The following is a 20627-nucleotide window of genomic DNA, read 5'->3' on the forward strand; positions in this document are numbered from 1 at the left end:
GAACACACATGGCTGCTGACATGCTATGGTAAATGACACGCCTTGGATCTGGAAATACCGGCTCAGAGAGCAGCAGCGACTAGCCAGAGGTGGCTCATATCCTTCCTCTAAATCAACAGTAAGGCAGGCACATCCAGTTATCCACCTCTGCTTTCTACTCGAGCAACAAGAGCAGTGCACTCCCGTCCAGCTCTGCAGCAGACAATGGACTATTTATCTAAAGCCTCTCTTTCTGTCAGCTCCCGGGACACATGTGGGCATGTTCATTCACCCACCTACACACACACACACACACACACACACACACACACACACACACACACACAAATGCACACACAGCTCTTAACTCTATCTATGTAAGCACAATGTAAGCACGCATTAGAAGCTACGAGTAAAAAAAAAATACTGTTTTGCTCTTTACAGGCGATGCTTGAATGATCTAGTCCTTGACTTGAGGGCAAGCGGTTCAACACAGACACACACCTTAGCACAGCTCCCCATGGCAAAGCAAGAGCGTGTGCGTGTGTGAGACTGAGAGCACAATGGATGTGTGTACAGTATGTGTGTCCTCGTGCACTTGTCTGTTCAAGAGCCAGATGGGCAAAAGAGAGGAACGGAGCCAAATAAAAGAGGATGGTAGCAAAAGAGAAGAAGAAAAAGAAGAGGGGAAATGGGGAGAGAGGGCACTTGGAGCGGAAATGCTTCAGTGCCTCTGCGGCCTGCCACCTCACATCACGGAGCATCCGCTGACAGATGAATGCAGGAGAGCCCAATAATAGAAATGCTCGGGCCTAAACGCCCGGATGAAGGGGTGGAGCTCCCGCACGCGAGGCGATGAGTAAGGATGCCGTGGGGTAGCCAGAGGTCAGCCGTCTCAGCGACAGCTACCCATCTCAGGCGCTGATGCAAACAAGTAAATCCTGTGTGAGGTCTGATTTATCCCAGTGAGACTGGTTAACTTTTCGGTTTTGGCAGAGCACGCTTCAGCACTGTTACCATGGAAACTTGTACCTCGAGTCTAGACTTATTATTCAAGATGGCTAATTTTACCCTTTTACCAAGTTTCCTTTCCTGTGCTTGTGCTTTGTTTCTAAATGTGCTGCAACTGCCAAGGGTCATAAACACAGCGTTTCTAAGATAAGGAGATCTGATGTGAGAGCAGCTGACAAGGCCATGTTACAAAAATGTCTTTGACCTGGCAACAGCTTTCACAAGTCTCCATGATCACACTGCCCGTTCTATGAAATCATGGTAACAAGAGCACCTGATATAAATATCTGCATATCTGCTTATGTAAAGGACGGATGATGAAATGCACCATGAGCTTGATTATACCGTCAAAGGGCTCAGTCAAATGGCCCAGTTACCTTTTTTTTCTTGCTCCTATCCAATAATACCACATGCACTCCAGTATTTATCATATCATATATGTATGTATTAATGGATTTTTAAGTCCTTATACTGTTGCAGAGGTGAAATATCTGTCAGGCATGAACATTACGTCTTCCATTACATCACAAAAAGGCAACTGTCTTCTGCCCCAGGATCTACAAATCAACCCTGCCCTCCTGAACCACATCCCAAGTTTTCCATAATCCATACAGAAGAATCAAGAATGAAGGACATTCAACTGAAGTCCTCCATAACACAGCTGCACAGTGCATAATAAGGCTACACAAAGTCTACATTATACTGGAAAATCAATTTAAATCTCTTTGATAGGCCAGTAGCACCGCTTTAAAGCTTCCCTGCGGAGAGTGAATTACGTTTGCAGTCAGTGTCATCATAATTTTTGACCACAGACTGTATAAAACATGGACGTAATCTCTGCGACGTCACCCACAGGTTCCCGCAGAGCCTTCGTGAGGGTCAGCGATGGTGGCTCCAGCACGGATGAAGCTGAGGCGGGTCGATTGAAGCCTGTTTGGTGAAACCCAGTGACTGGCCGACAGTCATATTTAAACATAACTTAAAGCCATAGAGACCAAAACCATTTTTTTTTGCCCCTGGCTGTAAACATGTTGAAATGTAAAATAAATGACATGTAAGGTTGTTTTTATGTGGGGGTCTATGGGGACGGACTCCAGCCAGCCTCAAGTGGCCATTTGGGGAACTGCAGTTTTTGGCGCTTGCTGCTTAGGCATGACCAGCAGCTAACGGTGGGTAACGCCTACTAATGTTAACTAAATATGGACATTTTATCATCATGCCTTAGTTGTGGCCACAGTGAATGGTGCTCAGCAAAAGATACACAGACTTGCTTTGAGATTTCTCATCGTATTCTCTGGAGCATCCTGTTGTATTTTGTATAAAAGGGTGTTGTTTTTCAACCATTGAGAGTACTTTACAGTTGAATGAAAAATGTCAAAATATAAAAGCACTGCAAGCATTGAAGCTCTTCCCACATTGAATCCTTTAACATGTTTGAGCCTGGGCGTTCATTTCCTCACTCTGTAATCTCTCAAAGGTTTCTGTATTGGAAACATTAGACGTTTATATTCCAAGAAAGGCCGTCTGCAAAATTATACACATGCGTGTACACTCCTCCCTGCTTTTCAGACCTTTTTTTCCTCTTTTCCCTCTTTCATCTCATAAAAAAGCAGTGTAATGCAGCGTGGGACAGGGTGGGGTTAGCGTTTCAGGAAGAGCTGATGTAAATTGAATGCAGGTAGGGGTAATAGGCTGCTGGGATTCTTCCCATGTCTGTGTAAAGCTATTATAATAGGCGTCAAAGTGAAAGGAGCGATAAGAGGGCAATGGCTGCCGCTGGAAAATGAAATCCAGCTCTATCGCAGCAACAATTGCTTTTCAGACGTAAACTGGAAACCTCACAGCGTGAAATCCGCTACCAAAATACGACTGTGGAATCTGCACCTCCTGCTGAACGGCCCTCCAAACATATCAAAATTATGATGTTTTTGGATACTATATTGTTTGGAGGCTTTTAACATGTTTAAGAGGAAGATGCTGCTGCAGGGATTTGAAGCTGTTGTAGCAGGGTGCAGTTAAAATATGAAGCTGGGGATCATCATTGGTTTGGCTGGGCGGATCTGAATACCGATGTCTTAATCACTGGCTTTGCAGAACAGGATGATTCAACCCATTCTCTGCACAAAGGCAGGCAGGGCTTTGCAGTGGCAGCTTGCTCCTCTCCACACCTGTGGTTCAGACATGTTTCAGAATTCAAGTATCAGGATAAACAGTCAAAAAACAAATCTATTTATCCACGCCCGCCTCTCCGTTTTGCCCATTTAAAAAGGTGCTCCCTCAAGATTTGGATTAATTACTGACATGAAAACATCAGACATGAAACACTGAAGGCGCAGACATCATCCGATATCTCTCAGCCACATACATACAAATGTGCAGACCCGTCCTCTCACATATGAACATTAGAATTGACAAATAACCCAAGGCTAAGTCTGTCCTCAATGTTGCAAGTCATATGTAGTGTCAGGTTGGACTTCATGTCCTGGAGGGGGGATGAAAAGCAACGTGATCGCTCATCCATGCTGTGGTCAACAAGATGCTTAAAATGCTCGACTTTATAAAAAGGTATGTTTGTCAAAGCTATGTATTTTCAAAAGAATGCATAAAAGACACTGTGTGAGTAAGTGATTAAGAAATGATTAAATGATTTAATTTCATATACACAGTACATCTTGCATGCATGGTCATATTTTATATGCATTTACAACATTTATCAAGATTCCGTTTGGGATCAAGTTAGGCTCCAATCAGCTGCTGGCACATGTTGTAACTGGGATTATGAAAGAGTGAGAGGCGACTGGGGGAAACCTGAAAGACAACTTTAAAGTCAAATATAAATTCAAGTCACACAAAACTGAAACGGAAGCACAGAGTGGTTTTACCCAATTTTGTTGGGAACAGTAAAAAGTGAAAATATGGTGAAATGTAGAGTTTGAGCTGGACTTGAAGAAGTCAGTGGAGGCGCACAGCATCCCTTCTTAATCCCCCTCAAAATCCCAGAACTGCAATGGAAAAACTGTTCCCATTTATAATGCTTATGTTTCAAATTGTGAAATTGTCTGCAAGTTATACAACGTTTGAACCCACTCCTTCCATTTACGCTGGCAAATATTAAAAAAGCAGATTCCTCCCAATGTGAATTACCGCCTTGATCGAGAGGCTTTACTGACAGAGCTTTGTCGATGAATATACAACGCGCATTACATTATGTACAGAGAAGTTTTTTTCCCTCAGCGGCTTACCAGCCAGACCATGAAATGAATTAATTTAATAGCTTTCTTCTTTCCCTTTTAAAGGTCAGCAACACAATTAAATCAGCTCCCATGTATCCACCCTTGTCCTGAGCGAGACAGATAAATAAAAAGCAGGCAGCGACATGCGTGTCCGACGGTGCCACTGGTTCCACTGGTTCTCATCAGACAGCTTCCCTCTCTGTCGAGGTGCAGCCACATGAATTCCATGCATGCCGCAGAGGTGTGTTCGCTCTGTCTACAACATGTAAGCCTTAGCCTACACATCAGCCTGACAAGCCCTCGTGTCGTCCTCTAGTCCCATAATCCCGAGCTCCTCTCTGGCCTGTCAATAAGCCTGTCACAGTGAGCAACATCCCTGTCAGGAAAGCGATGTCTGGCTGGACGGGTGAATGGACAGATGGACGGATGGATAAGTGGATATATTCATCTGTGTTCCTCCGTAAGGCCCCTCCAGTGCAGCAGCAATCCAGTCTATTTACACAGATCAATTTTGGTTTCTATGTGCCAAAGTAACAAAATTGCTTTGGTACACGGCTGTGAGCCTGGGACACTGTGCGAGACAGAGTCTGCCAAACGGACTATTTTCCAGGGCTGCATTGTTCTTTCAATTTTGCATCCTTTTACTGTTAATACAACCTAAAAATTCAAACGGCAGAGGTCCTTCCAGGCCATCTGACTCACAAATAGAGAACTATATATCTACGATGCTGGGCCATAAATGGGATTTTTATCAATACAAAAATTGGATTTTTGTTCCCCCTCACAAAAATCTCCAGGAGCAACATGTTTTGTTTTGATGCTTGAGAGGGCTTAAATGAAAAAATGTGCTTGAAAATCTGTCCAGTAGTGGACTTTTGCATCTCCCCATACAGTCAACACACAAGCTGCATATTAGTTGGAGTTGGAGTTTTTATTATTAATTTTCTCCACAGAGGCGCAGACAACAATGCTGTAATTTGAAGCACATTTATAAGAACGCTGTCAGACAATAGACAGCAGGATTCCTCAAGCTGAGCCGCTGCTGTGTTTTGACAAGTGGGGGAAAATATGAGCTTTCCAACTCATTCTTTTTTTGTTAATTGGATATCACATGAAGTGTAAAACACAATAGAGAAGGCTCTGTAATTTGCGATTTACTAGCACGCAAGATTATATTTCCCTTAAGTTAATAATGTGCAAAATAATATCCCTCATAAGTGATTCTATGCATTATTGAAAATGACAGCACCAAACAAACAAGGAAAGGATGGGTATGAACCTCCATCTCGCAATATTAGACGGGGCTAAAAATGTCATTTTCATCATCTTTTTCATGCCATATTTTTAAATTAACTTTCACGAGCGTCGTCTCTGCTGGCCCAAGCATTAGTCTACCCAGCGAAACCTTTTCTGTTTCATTAACTGTTCAAATGTCAACCTGCAGACAGCCACAATCACATTCACCATAATAAAATTAATATCGTTAATGTCAGACTTTGATGCTAATTTCAAAGCAAAAAACACTTATCATCCTACACAAATTACCTGGAAATAAACCTCAGCTTGATGGACAGCTAGACCGCCTTTTACCCGCTTCCGCCCTCGCCTCGTCCAGCCCCGACAGCTCTGAGCACGTGTGTCCGTGCGCACATGTGAGTGTGTCTTTTTGGATTTGTTTGTAGGTACGTTCATGTGTGGGTGAATGCCAGTGGCAGGGCTGCTCAGCCAGGTATAAAAACAGCCATCCAGACAGACTGGGGCTCGGGGTCAGAGTCAGCCATGTCAAAACACAAACTGGCTGAGTCTGTAATGAATCAGAGGAGAGAACATAATGCCACGCTGCATCATCTGGCCTGAAGCGTCACAGCAGGGCCTCAACCCCTGCTTGAAAACTAACAGATCTGTTGAGATGGTATAACCGCGACAGAGGTCCCACAAAGTTCAGCTTTCACAAGAGAACATCGAGATTTGACGTCCTTTAGTGTTTCACTGATATTTGTTGCACATTTTACTCATTGGGGGAAGAAAACAGTCATTCCTTCAAACCAACTGATTATTTTACTGACAGAAACTCAATCAGCAATGACTTTGATAAAGGATCACTGTCATTAAACACCTTTTTCTTTACAGAAAAATGCACAAAATGTAGAATCTCCAGCTTCTCAGATGTGAATATTTTCTAGTTTTTTTGAGTCTTCTATGAAAATAAGCCCAACAACTTTTGGTTTTGAAGTGTTGGTTGAACAAAACAAGCCATTTGAAGAATTCTGATGGGAATTCTGCACTATTTCCCGACATTAAATCAACCAAACTGTTAATCCTTTAATCAACATCATAATTTGCACATGAATTCTTAATAATTTTTTTAATTGCAGCCCTTAAAAACCCCTTGGTTTTTAGGCACCAGATGCTCTGTTTCACACACTTTCCATCAATTCATACAACAAGGCTCTTTGTTGGCTTTAAAATGGAGCTCAGATCTCCAAATAAATAGAGCAGTTACGCATGTGACACAACCTAACTCCTCACTTAACTCCTCTGCAGCACAACAGGCCTCGACTTGCACAGAAGGCATGAGGTCAGACGGAGAAGAAACACACAGAGTCAACAGATCTGTATCAAAATTTCAGAGGTAAAACCACAATTGGAGAACGCTTCACTGGCGTTCCGTATGAAATTGCAGACACAGACCAAAGTGCAACAGAGCAGAGAGCGGCTAGTCCTTGAACAATGGGAGGAGAGCGTACGAGTGTTCAGTTTTATTGGCCACTTTGCAGCTCTGACGGGATAAAAGCCCGTCAGCGGCACCTGCTCGTATGAGCACGCAGACATGTTTTAATTCAGAGAGCGGTGACGCTGACGTGTATTGTCTGAACGCACGCAACAGACGTTTTATATTTAGCGCAAGCTATATGAACTCCAGTAAGTTTGAAACGCAGATGAATCAAAGAAGACGTATTCCAGTGTGAGAAACACACTTCAAAGCACTTCACGTATTGTAAGCACACAAAAGGGAAGCAGCAGCAGTCTGGTGTCAAACTGGATTTTAATTGATGGCTGTCTCTCTTTTAATCCACAATGGGAAAACTTTTTCAAAGGCTTATTGGAGGATTTTACCTGAGAAACAAACTTTCATGTTGCTTGCTTTCATGTTGAGTTCGAGAACAAATAAATATTGTAGTTTTTTTAACTTGTTTTACTGGATTATGGGAATTCGTTCGCATCAGCACAGATCCTTTGGATGTCAGCTGTTGTTTATCCCGGCGCTTTGAGATGCACTTCTTAAAAATTGTAAATACCTGACTCATCATTGTACCTTGCATGCTGAGGCCAGTCTGTTTCTCCGGACATGCAAAGACTTAGTCACTGCAATATCATTATTTATAAAGGCCACTTTAGGAAAGCTTCCTTCATATTTATGAGTCTGAATTAGTCAGAAATGTGGAGCTCAAGATAGCCTGAGTACCAGGATTCATTGTTGATGACCGTCGTTAAAGCTTAAACACGGTAAGAAAGCTTCCATGATCCGCAACCAGACAAATGGACAGACTGCTTTTAATGCACTTACATCACATCTCTTTCTACGCTTTATGTTTGCTGTTTAATATTTTATCTATTATGTCAGGACTTTCCATGCCGCTGCCAGGTTGTTAAATTTACTTTATTGTCCACCTTAGTGGAAATTTGTCTTTGGCTTCTGCAATACATTATATTACCAACGAAAAACAGATCATTAAACACTTCACACCAAACAAAGAGAGACAAATTGTGCAAATTAATTTAAGAAAGACATGTTCTGAGCTTCATTATCATGATGCCACCTCAATGTAAAATGAACAACCTCGGAGGATTTTTTCTTTCACATCATTCAACTGTGCAAAGTCTGACAAAGGAAGCTCATCATCATCATAATGAGCCAATAAAGAATGAAGTTTCCATACATAAGAAATGAATCACAGCTTAACACTGCGTTTTAAAATGACTGCAAAGAACTGACCTCAAAGAAGTCACTTTCATCACAGCAGAGTTGTCAAAATTCACGTTTTTAGAGTATTTATATTTCATCATTACCCAAATTACCAGCATCATAATGCACAACACCTAACAAAAGAAAAATAAGCTAATCCACTACAAGACATTAATTCATAATTAATATCAATGCAAATTAACTGCACATCACTGGCAGCAGCATAAGACCAGAAATGAGCACAGACAGCAATGACAGGGCCCACAAGATCCGCAAGGGAGCAATAAAACAGCCAGCTAGCAACCTCACAACATTAGCGAACTGATATTTGCCAAACACACAAACACTGACTGAACAAAGCCAAGACATTGACTCACATTATGTATATTAGTGCGCACAGCAAATCTTTTTAATTTGACGAAGTGTATCTGTAATTCCCGGCATCTGCACTCTCAAGGGAATGAAACCTTTGGGAAGAGGCGCCGCGGCTCCGAGCTGCCAGCATTTCAGATTCCAGATTTAAGTGCAAGTTTGAGGCCCAAACATGTTTATTTGCTCGAAAAAAAGCCATCCTGAAGACACGGCGGGACTGTTGGCAGGCAGGTTCGCTCATGAAATGCTGAGAAGCAGCAGGTGTTGCAGTATTTCAGCAGAGTTGGATCAGAGCAGGCCGAGCGCTGTTGGCTTTTAAAGCGACTGCTGGATATATATGTTGCAACTAGCACAGAAAACCAGATGTGATGTGAGTGCAGCAGCACATAATTGAAGAGACGAGTTACCAATGCCCCTTTATGACTTCATTATTTTTGTGTGACAGGCCGAAAAAAATGCATTAGTGAATTGTTCAAAAATCCTAATTGGTCTGCTGGGGTAATCAAATAGTCATTTCTTCAATATGTGCTTCTCATTTAGAACAAAAATTAACAGGAAATAGCCGAAGCTCTGCTCACTCCACTACATTTTCTGTATGTCGCTCCCCCGCGGATCTGACAGCGAGCTCCTCCAGCTACAGCTGCCAACACTCAACTCTGGTTGCAACTCTCATAAAGTCAGATTTTTTTTTTTCTTTTGGTGGGGTGGGGGGGCTAAAAAACATAATGAGCGTGATGTTAATCAGCATGAGCCACTCTGCTTCTTGATTTTGTTTATCTTAATTAATCCATGGTAAAACGTGTGCTATATGCAATCTGATATAAACGCACTTCATTCTTTCTACTTCAGCCTGTGTACTTTGTGCACTGTGTTACCATTCTGGATCCTGTCTCACACTGGAAATATAGACGATTGCAAAACGCTACAGCAAGGGTGAATAATGGGACATGGAAATAGTAAATGGCTACATTTATATAGCGCTTTTATCAAAAGCGTTTTAAAAGGTTTTTGCTGCTCATTCACGCAGACGCTCACACCGAGCTACCGTGCATGATGCTCTCCTGACCATTGAGAGCAATTCGCTCTTGTCAATTCGCTCTTGCTCCTGGGTCACAGCCACCCACGGTTCAGTAATGCCAAGTCTGAAGTCTGAAGAGAAATGTTTGACGACACACGTTGACTGTAAACTTCAGGACTTGAAAACACAGCACCGGACAAACACGTGCATCGGCTGATTTCTGTGTCACAAATGCATCAAAGCCGCGGCGCCACACAGCCGCTAATACGACACATTGGAATGCTATCCTTCCTCTTCCTGAACACCACAACTGTATATTACACAACAGAGTTAACCACAGCTGTTAACAACCGTGGCTCGTCCATCTGTCCGTTCCCTGATGCCCTCTCCTCATCAGTCGGGACGACTGTGTGAAGCCGTCTGTAATCAGATTAGGCAGTGACTGGGTGACTGGGGCTTCTGCATCCACCCATCACTCCATCCCACTGTTAGCAACATCTGCGTCATGTGGAGAACCATGTGCATGCTGTGAAAGAGACAGATTAATGTGCTGATGCGTGTGTGTGTGTGTGTGTGTGTGCATGAACAAGAGACTGTGAGCATTACAGCTCTCCATTTACAGGTCCTGTGCTGTTTACAGCCTGTGCTTTCTGTGTCGCCTACAGAATTAAGAAGACTCCTGGTTCACGTCCATGCAGACACACTTCAGTCATCCCTCACCTCATACGCGTGACACTGGGTTTCCTGCCAGAGGAAACCTTCAGTTGTCAGTGATGTATTATTTATTCACTCATCATCAGATTATACAGAGGCAATAATAAATAATTTGCGATGATAAGCAAACAAGAAGAGATCGTGTTGACGGAAAGCAGCTGCATAAGCAGTGTTATTAGAAGGGAGGCTTTAATAAGACATCACATTCACGCATTTTCAACAGAAAAAAGCAAATATCATCAAACACTATTACGCCCTGAAAATGAAGAAAAATATCACATTTTATCACCCAGCCTGACCCAAAGGGGAGGATGCAAATTACAGAAGAGAAGAGAAGAGAAGAGAAGAGAAGAGAAGAGAAGAGAAGAGAAGAGAAGAGAAGAGAAGAGAAGAGAAGAGAAGAGAAGAGAAGAAGAGCTGGGCTGAGCTGTACATGGTCATACCTCTGTAGATTTAGACAGACTCTACACTGTGTCCCTTGCTTCGGTGTCATTTATCATTGTGTCATTCCTGAATCAGAATCTAACAGGTCTAATCTAACAGCTTCACTTTCTGGGGCAGTATGTTACAGAGGGAGCGGCGCAAAGTCAAAGTCGAACAGAATGCACTTAGATTATCTCCCTTTTGACAGAGAGGCACCGAAGAGGGCGCATCCTGATGATTAGGTGCGCTGCGATAACCCCGACACACAGAGCGCCTCTTGCTGTGCAGCCTCTGGGAGCAGACATGCACGCTCCTCACCTGGTTAAGGGCTCCACAGTCCCTCTGATCCCGCCTGCCACAGCCTGGCCTGATCCATCCCATCTCAACCCTAATGTCTCATTGGCATTCAGTCACACGCCTGCAGCAAACGGCGAAAGGAAGGCTTGGCGCTAGCTCACCGCTATTAAGATTCTACAAAGCCAGCCGTTCCCCTGCCGCCACAAGCACACAGCGAATCGCACAGCCAAGGAATAATAAAAGAGCCGGGGAAGGGATGGGCAGAACAGCTGGGCCAGCCAGTCACACAGCCAAGACACAGAGACAGGAAAAAGATTTCGGTGTAAAATTTGAAAGCCTTTCTATTCATAAAGTTTATGAGGGCAGCAGCGCAGTTCACTGTTCACACTGCAGTATCAGATAATGAAAATTATATACTTCAAGCGGCTAAACCACCAGTGCCAACACATAATCGCACTGCCCCCAGTCGGCCCCTGCATCCCGCCCTCTGTCATCTGCAAAAACCACACCGTGACCATTTCATGATGAGCCGTATTACTGGCAAGCCTCCCATCATGAACCACAGAGAGGCAGCACCCCACCGGCCCGTCGCCCCTGCCTGTTTATGTCTGCCTATCAGCTTCCCCCAAGAATCCTAAGCTGCTTGCTAATCACCCTTTGAAAGAGCAGACTAATTCAGATGTCAAGGCCCATTACCTGTGAGCTGTCTAGAGGTGACCTGAGCCCCTATCTTGCAGCGATAAACACCAGTTGGAGGATAATGCACATCTGGATAATAGGAAAGTGGGTAGCGGCACGCTGGCCAAGTGTGCAATCACCGAACGCAGCTGAAGGGGGGGTGGAGGGACCGTGGCGTGTAGCGATCATTGTTGCATAAAGATAACGTCCTTCATGACAGTGCTGGGTCAGTCAGCCGCCGTATGGCTGCTGTGCCTCTGGTAAAATAAACAAGACTCTCAGACTGAGGAGTGACTCCTCACCAGCCGTCCCCTCCAATCTGCTCCCAGACACTGACAGAGACGATGCTCAACCAAAAGACGACCCACGCCTCCCCAATTCTCTTTCACATGTACAGGATGTGACTGATGCACTCTGAGGAATGAGGCAGCAGGAGGAGAAGAAGAAGGAGAAAGTCACACTGGGGATGAAGACTCGTGTTGTAGCTGTATTACATATAAACATCTTTTGGGGATTTTGAGCTCCTGTTGTGATCCTATTTGGGCGATTACATATTTAGGGATTTCTGCAGTTTCCAGGGGGTGAAATGATAACACTAAATCAATTTTTATGGTACAACCAGCTGCAGGGGTTGTGCGGCAGGTATCTGGACATCTACTGTGCGGATGCATGAGGAAATATAACGTGTTTTGAAAAGAATGATGAGTGACACATCTGTGTCACAGGGAGATAGATAGGCAGATATCACACTGTTGTGGTGATGCTCAGAGAAAAGCACAGCTCCTCACAAAGCAGGCAGAAAGAATAGTAGATAACAGGAGCAAATAGGATGCAGGTCAAAGCAAAAATAACCACTTTCAGTACCCATTAGTCGCCTCCTCCTCCTCATCTATTCAGTCAGCAGTGAAACCCACCCCAACTGCAAATTTGCCTCCGCTGTTACAGCCCCACATACGACTAAAATGCAACAAACTATTTTATGAGCCCCTAATAAATACATATTCACTGGGCCAGGATTAGAATTAGCCATTATACCGCAGTGCGAGCGCTAACAGGCATTTAAGACAACAACACAGCCTTTAATTGGAATGGGGACTGAAGGCAGCGAGGAACTGAAATCCCCCAGAACCTCCCACTGATAGAAACATATATACACACACACACACACACACACACACACACACACACACACACACACACACACACACACACACACACACACACACACACACACACACACACACACACACACACACACACACCAGAGGAAATTCAACATACTATAAACACCCAAATGATATTTGTATGCTTTACAGCTTTATGACCAATGCCATTGTAAGCTGTTATAGATGATGCAATTAGAGGGTAAATTCTGCCATGCTGGAGATGCAACTCCCCATAATGGGCTTTTTCCATGTAGCATATGTTGAGTTGGAGAGATTAGGCGGTTTGCTTGTACTGGTACGACCCCTCCATCCCCTCACCATCCCCCCTCTGCCTCTCTCTCACACACACACGCTGCTCATTAAACACTGTCACTATGACCTGTGTCACCACGGTCAGCTCCCAGGGGAACATGATCACCCTTGTATGCCCCGAAGCCTGACCAAACATCTCGCCATGACAAAGTAATTTACAACATGGGCCCAAAAATGGAGGATACTGAACAACTTCCTGTCAGTCCACACACTGTTGAAGCTACACAATTTCATATTTCTTATTTTATACTCTAAAGATACTTATTCTCTTTCTATAGGTGGCCTTAGGATTAAAGACATGAAGGATTTCCTCCCAGTTCAGCAAATACAAACAGGAGTGCGAAGGATAAACCATTTACATTTTACCATAGCCTTTTCTTTTCCCCCCAGAATGTAGCCATGACAAACAGGCCTGATTATTGAAAGATACGGCGTTGGACAAAAAGGCGTTAATGCTTATCAGAAAATGCTGTTCCAACTTTCTTACACTGGTTATTTGCAAAGTGCTGAAATCAACCAGAAATCACTTTTTACCAGCTATTCTACTCACATCTACATCACTGGATATGAGCCTGAATGACATCCATGAAGCAAAAGTGCACATCTACAGGGCAATCATCACGAAACACACTCATCATCACTTTCAAAACGTACAGCTCCGGCTCCAAACCATCTCATTAATCATGCTGTTTAAGATGCAGTCAATGCATGTGCTGCGAGAAGAGCAGCGGCAATTTGATTAAAGTGGGAGTAATGACAGCGTGCTGGGGAGCGGGAGTCACGCTATGCTTTTTGACTGCAGCCTGACGCTTTACTCCAATATCACGCACACACAGATACACACATACACACGAGCGGAGTATCCGGCTCTAGTATTGATGAATTATTGAGGACTTGGAGTAGGGTTGGGAGCAACTTTACGCTCGTTTGTTTTGTAGTGGCGTTACGCCTCCTCCCACAGACTCCCTCCTCCTCTGCCCCCGCAAACTCACTGCGAGGCATTAGAGAGTGGGCGCTCAACTAAAGTGCTATGGGATGTTGGCAGCTCTGCTTTGTAGTAATGTTTGGGGAAAGTGGTGGTTGCACTGCAAAAAACAACAACAACAACAATATAACAAGTCATCGATCTTGATATCTGATTTCACCAAGAAGAAAGCAAGAACTGTTTCTGATGCAACATATTTATATAGGTCAGCATCAGGCAGATCTATGGGAAAAAATCTGATCTTAGGTCTTAGGTCTAATTTCAAGTATGTGTCAAGATGGACATTTTGCAGTGTACTTTTAGACCTGCGCATGTGTGCTGAGGTTTAGACTTTGGGTGTGAGGATGTTTTGGCTGGCCTTCAAAGGGCTGTTTGAGGGTTCAGACTCGGTTTAAAGGTTTAGGTTAGGGTTGGACTTTGAGCTGTGATGGTTAAGGTTATGGTTAGTGGTTATTGGCTGGGGAATGCATTATGTCAGTTAGCATCCTCAGAAGGATAGAAGTACAAACATGTGCGTGTGTGTGTGTGTAGTAAGACAGCAGCACTTCACTACAAGTCTGACAGCTGCCTCAGGCACATACAGGAGAGGCTTGATGAGAGTCACTGAGGACAAACAAGCTGTATATCAACAAAATGCTTTGTAGGATGATATAGCAAAAGGCCAAACAGATACAAAAAGCATGGAGTGGTTACAAAGAAGCAAATAAAAAGGAAGGAAAATAGACATATCCTCCTTTCCGTCTAGTTTAAAGTATTTTAAAAGTGTGAGCCACTCAAGTTTTTAGGATACTCGCAGGCTTTTAATCACTAAGATACTTTTTTATTGGATTTGGTTAAAGGCCTCACACTTCAGCACAATAAATGCCATCGAAATGCATCAGTCATCACGAGAACGACGACAGAAGATCGAAATCACCGCCGAAGCTTCACGTCTTTCCGAGTCAAAGTGAGCAGGAGAGGCAGCGCGGAGAGAGACAGCTATGAAAGTTAGTCAGACATTAATGAGGCGAGGTTAGAAGGTTGAGAACACACACTCCTGCTAATTGTCGTGCTCTGGCGCTGTGGCAACCGTCTTGCATTTACCGTTTGACAGCCTTGCTCAAGTGTCCCCGTGCAGCACGAGCGAACCCTCGGTGGCTGATGAATGCGGTGGCATGCCACTGGCCTGGCGGTGTTAACAAAACAGGAGGGCTCGTGATCGAGTGTTTGCTGCTGTGCCTCTCCTCTTAAACGCTGCGAGGGGTTAAGTACCCAGACTGACAAATCATCAGCGCCTTCCTGGAGTACGCTTTAAGAGTGGTGGTTCCCAACAGTGATGGTGGGCCTTCATAGACTCCAGGAGTGAAGTTCCAAATGTGCTCTGATGAATGGATTTTCAATTGTATGCTATTTAACACTTCCTAATATAAAAGTGTATACTGTTATAATGCTTTTAGCCACGCGAGAGCTGTGGCTCTTGGGGTGGCAGTGTCGGTCTTCTGGTCCATCCTTGTGGCCCACTTTTTAATGGATTACCACAGAGACATTCATGGTCCCACGATGATGAATCTTTAGGACTCTTGTGCTCCCCTGAAATCTCCATTAGCACCATCAACAGGTCAAAGTTTTAACTTCTACTGTGACAAAGCTCTTCCAGAAGTACTGGCACAGCATTTTGCACAGATATTCATGGTGCCCAGGAGATGAATCCTACTTTGATGCGGGTGAAATGAACTGCAAACAGCAGAGCAATCTGAAACACTTCAGCGTGCTTCGCAAAATGGTCAGCAGCAAAATGGAGCGTAGTACAAATTTCCAGTGAATGGGCTGAAATGTGCCAACACACACCAGCATGGTCCTTTAAGCTCTTCGATATAGGAGCACATCAGAGCTGCGGTGTTTCAACAAAGACAGCAGCAGAAGAGGGGCTGATGCACCATTCTGCTTATATTTCATGTGAGTGCCAAGTTTCCTTTTTATATTCTGTTACCAGCATTGTAACATATTAATGAGGCACATGAGATTTCTCCACCACCTATAGTTCACTGTGTGTACAGTAATCAGTTTATCTACCTGTCTATTTGTTCAGCAGCCTTCATGCAGCCAGTTGGCACCGATGAATGTTTTCTCCAAAGGACGCCTGGCCTACACTGCAGCATCAAGACAGCTGTCGACAACATACAGTAACATGCGTGGCGGGCAACAGTGCAATTAAAATTACAAAGAGGTGCAAAAGTAGCTACGCAAGCACCAAACAGCTAACAATCCCACAATAGAGCAGCAAACAAAAGTCTTATTGAATCTGCAAAAAAAAAAAAAAACCTCATAACCACTTTGAAATCACTAAGAGCTCATTCAGCCTTAAATTAGCTCCTCTATTATGAGTTTCGTGTCAAAGGGGCAGTGTACGTGATGGCTCTCCTGCTCCATTCAGCTGACTGTCAGAAACGTCTCTAAGGCGAGAGCAGATGTCTCTAGCTATTTGACCAGGCTCTCTGGGCTGCAGTATTCCACTCTCACTCTCAATCCCCATTTTTTTTTTTTTTTTTGCAGCTGACTGCAAATCTCTTTGCGGCGACAAAGCATCGCCTGTCAAGAGGATGATTCCATTGAGAGGCACTTCCTGATATGAGAGGTGCATTAATGTGATTAACCCACACTCACTATTGCTGTTTGATACAGGGGCTTAGGGGCTCATGTCACCCTGTATTCTTCTCTATTGGCATGATCAGCAGGTAATGGAAAATACGCTGATGTGTGAGCAGAAGCAGACAACTCTCAATGTAAGCTCCAGCAGAACCCGCCGCTGCTTTATGCGAACCCCATTATGCAATCTGATCTTCAAATTTCAAAGATAATTAAGAGCAGAAAGAGTCTATGAAGCTCAGCATGTTCCAGAAACAGAAGAGTTATGCCATTCTGCAGACTTAATATGTTCTCATTATCACACCGATCACGATCAACAATTAAAATCAATAAAGATAAAATGACTGTCTTCCAATCAAAATGCTGTGATTCCAACTCCCCAACAGGGTCTGAGCATTTAAATGAGTTTCATTTAAACACACCTGCAATCCGGTGACTACTGTTAGACTTCCTGACTATATTAAATATCATAGAACTAATTCCAACAGTCTGGCTGAGGCATAAAGAGCCGTAGAGGGAGGGCGCATCAATTTTAAAGAGAGAGGGCTTGTATGCATGTGTTTCATACATTCACACGGCTCATATTAATCATCCAAAAGAGAGCTTTTTGCACGGGCTCCACTGTGAGCTGCGCTGAGAAATTATTCATTTGATGTCAGAGTCATCATCCATTCAGCTGCATATAAATGGCTACAGGTTGTACGTATGTTTTGATTGCACAGTGATTGAAGCTGCAGACATATAGGAGGCACAGCAGAAAATAACCGAGCAGCGGAAAGAGAATTCTGGGATGCCATTCATGAAGCTTTTCATCAGGCATCTTTTCCGATCCTTAGCTGGGGGTACTGGCAGAAATAGATTCCTGCACCGAGCACCGAGCTTTTAATAGAGGCGTCTCCCAGCTTAATCAAAGATACCAGGAAAATGGGCTCATCCACCTCACGGTACATTGTGAAATCCTGGCGCAGGCTTAGTGTGAACTTCTTCATTTCAAAGCAGCGAAAGTGTATGTGTGTGAGGACGTATGCATGTGAGAGAAGACTCTTGGCTCTCCTTAGAGAACATATGATGCACCAGAAGCAGCAACAGAAAAGAAAAGAAGTGAAGTGCTGAGCGTAACTCCTTCAGCTCACATTCCTTTCGATCAATGGCTCAGATAGATAATAGCCTCCATAGAGACTCGCATCTTGCATTCTGCCTCTCGCTACTCTTGCCTCAAATCCCCATTTTTGCTTTTGCATCTTGGCACACTCTCCATCTCTCCCCTCCTAGCTCCACCCCAGCTGTCAGCAGTAGTAGCGGCGGCGGAGGCAGCAGCAGCAGCAGCAGCAGCAGCAGCAGCAGCACGGGAAGCCCACCAGCTCCAGAGGGCAAGGCAGGCGGAGCGCAGGAGGATCTTGGGAAGAGCACGGGAGAACATCTGGTAGACCCTCGGAGCCTGTCCGTCGCTGCCGGCCGCCGTCATGTCATCGCGGCTTCCCGGGCTTCCTGCTAACAGCTGATCCTCCAGGCCCACTGCCTCCATCAGAGTGGAGAAAATCCACTCGCTAACTCAATTATGCAAGAGGTGTGAATTAAACATGAGGCTACCACACAGGAATGTATACACAGCGCAGACACATATGCGCTATACGTAATCATACAATATAACAACCCCATCTGTATGCTGATGCCAGAGGGGCTTTGTGAGGCCTTTTTGCGAACAGAACACTGAGGAGCTGATGCACGCTGGCTGTAACCTCCCATATGACTGAGACTATGGACATATAGGCCAGACTGGTAAAAGTGACGATGAAGAAATGGGTGATGAGGAATTTCGCCATCTTCGCCACCTATTACTTCCCTGTGAGCTGTAAAGAGCAAAAACAGCCTCGCGTGGGAGTTAAGCCTGGAGCCAAAGGCAGAGCCGATTTTCTCCCCATCTCTCTTCATGTCTCTCTCCCCATGCTTCTCTCTCTCCCCTTCTGTTTCTTTGTGCGTCTCTCTCTCCCTCACTCTGTCGTTCCTCCATGGCCTTTATTAATCATCCTTGGTTAGTGGGGCAGAGAGCGTGGCGTTAGGAGCTCTTGGGAGTGTGGAGCCATGAAATGCACACACACCTTCATGTGCATGCACACTAATGGGCACTGGGCTCATAAATCCAGGCAAACATTCTTCCATTCAGCTCTTGTTTGCTTATAAAAGATCTAAAATTTGATAGAATATTAATAAAAATGCTCTCAGGAATGACTACACATGCGCCGACACACACCGTAAGCACACATGTGCGTGCACACAGCTGATCTTCAGGGATCCTGCTGGGTCTCAGCTGCTGCTGCTGCTGATGTAACCTTTGGAAGAGTCTCAGTTGTTGTTGAGACGTTCCAGCTTCAGCACACAGGCACAGTAAGACCATCTTCCTCACTCATATACACACAACTGTAACTCCAGCACCAGCTAAAAGCCTTCACCTGAGGACCTCAGCTTGGGTCAGAACCAGCACAGCGCAGAGCAGCAGGATCTCCAAGCCATCGCAGCCATTAGACCTCATTATCAGAGTGTTTAGATGCTGCAGCCAGCATCCTTGGAGAGCTGGATGCACAGCGATGAGACGATGAGACGCAACCCAGCTAACCACTCCAGCTTCTGCGGCCAATGGCAGCGGAGCAGCTTGAATAATGGAGGATGTAATTAGCCATTATTTCTATGCATGTAAGTGCACTTAGCCTAGATGGCTCCAACTGGGCTACATGCCATTATTGCCATTATCACTATTCGATCTCCCTGACAAAGTGGTGAGAGAATCAGTCAATTAGAAGTTATGGGACAGTATAGGAGGTTTACAATAGACGTCTGGGATATCCTTTTGGAAGTGTGCAGGGAAGCAGACTCAGCTAAACTCACTTTATTGACCCTTTTGTTCTATTGAAGTGTTTTTGTCAACTTTACGGACATGTATAAATCCTGAAATCACAGGGAGAGATATAAACCTACTGGAATGTATGTGAGTGGGAGTTTAAGAACAAACCTTTAATGTTATTTGTATAGAAATTTGAGGATGTTTGACTTGAGATGATCACACACTGGCAGTACCGGCGTTTCATCGTTTGTGTATCACCATGCTGTGTTTGGTGGATGCCACATATTTTAAAAAAAAAACAAAAACGCTCATTTTACAAACAGAGCTCAAGGGACACAGAACAGAAAGCGGGGACGCACCTGGTTTGACCGTCTTCAAGCGAATCGGCTCCCGAAAGTGGCGTATGACAGCCAGGGTGTCACGGTTTGTAAGTCCACTGACGGGCGTCCCGTTCACCTCCAGCAAGACGTCCCCGTAGTAGGGCAGCTTCCCGACGTGGCACACCAGCACGTCCAGCTTCATCTGGCCCAGGTAGGGGAACTGCCCCAGCTCTGCTCCTCCCAGGACCTCCACCACGGAGCCAAAGTCCCCCAGGTTTCCCCATGACACCGCGCACTCCACCACTTTACTGGACCAGTGTTTCTTCTTCTTCAGTGTTCTGGACATGGTTACTCCCTTTCTGGAACAACTAACGATCGAACTGGTTACAGTCGCCTCGGTTTGATGTTGTTAAACGAAGGCGAAGTGACGCGGCCTGATGAACCCTCCTGAGTTATTCTCCCGGCGTGCTGGGGATTTCATCTTCCTGACATTTAGTGAATCTGCCGCCGAGCTCTGTCATCCCACGGGCTTACGCTCCGGTGTGCGCGCAGTTGCTTGTGTTGCAATAATTCCAAGCGCTCCTTGTGCGTAAAACAGGAGAGTTGATAGCGGCAAGACGGTCAAAAGGGGAGGAAATCAGGTTTCATGCTCTCCATCGCTACTCTGGAACCACGTCCGCGCTTTGCT

General features: G+C 44.7%; 1 protein-coding gene across 2 annotated transcripts in view; it reads right to left on the reverse strand.

Annotated features, from left to right (window-relative positions):
* LOC139328679 (membrane-associated guanylate kinase, WW and PDZ domain-containing protein 3) overlaps nt 1-20420 on the reverse strand; it is a 122280-nt gene extending 101860 nt beyond the window's left edge. For both annotated transcript variants that reach the window (XM_070958598.1, XM_070958599.1), the window contains exon 1: nt 19979-20420. In XM_070958598.1, the coding sequence (XP_070814699.1) occupies nt 19979-20285 (307 nt within the window). In that variant the 5' untranslated portion in view covers nt 20286-20420. The remainder of the gene's footprint in view (nt 1-19978) is intronic.
* Nucleotides 20421-20627: the final 207 nt, after the last annotated feature.

Source organism: Chaetodon trifascialis, chromosome 3 (assembly GCF_039877785.1).
Source record: "Chaetodon trifascialis isolate fChaTrf1 chromosome 3, fChaTrf1.hap1, whole genome shotgun sequence".
In the NCBI taxonomy this organism is placed as follows: domain Eukaryota; kingdom Metazoa; phylum Chordata; class Actinopteri; order Chaetodontiformes; family Chaetodontidae; genus Chaetodon; species Chaetodon trifascialis.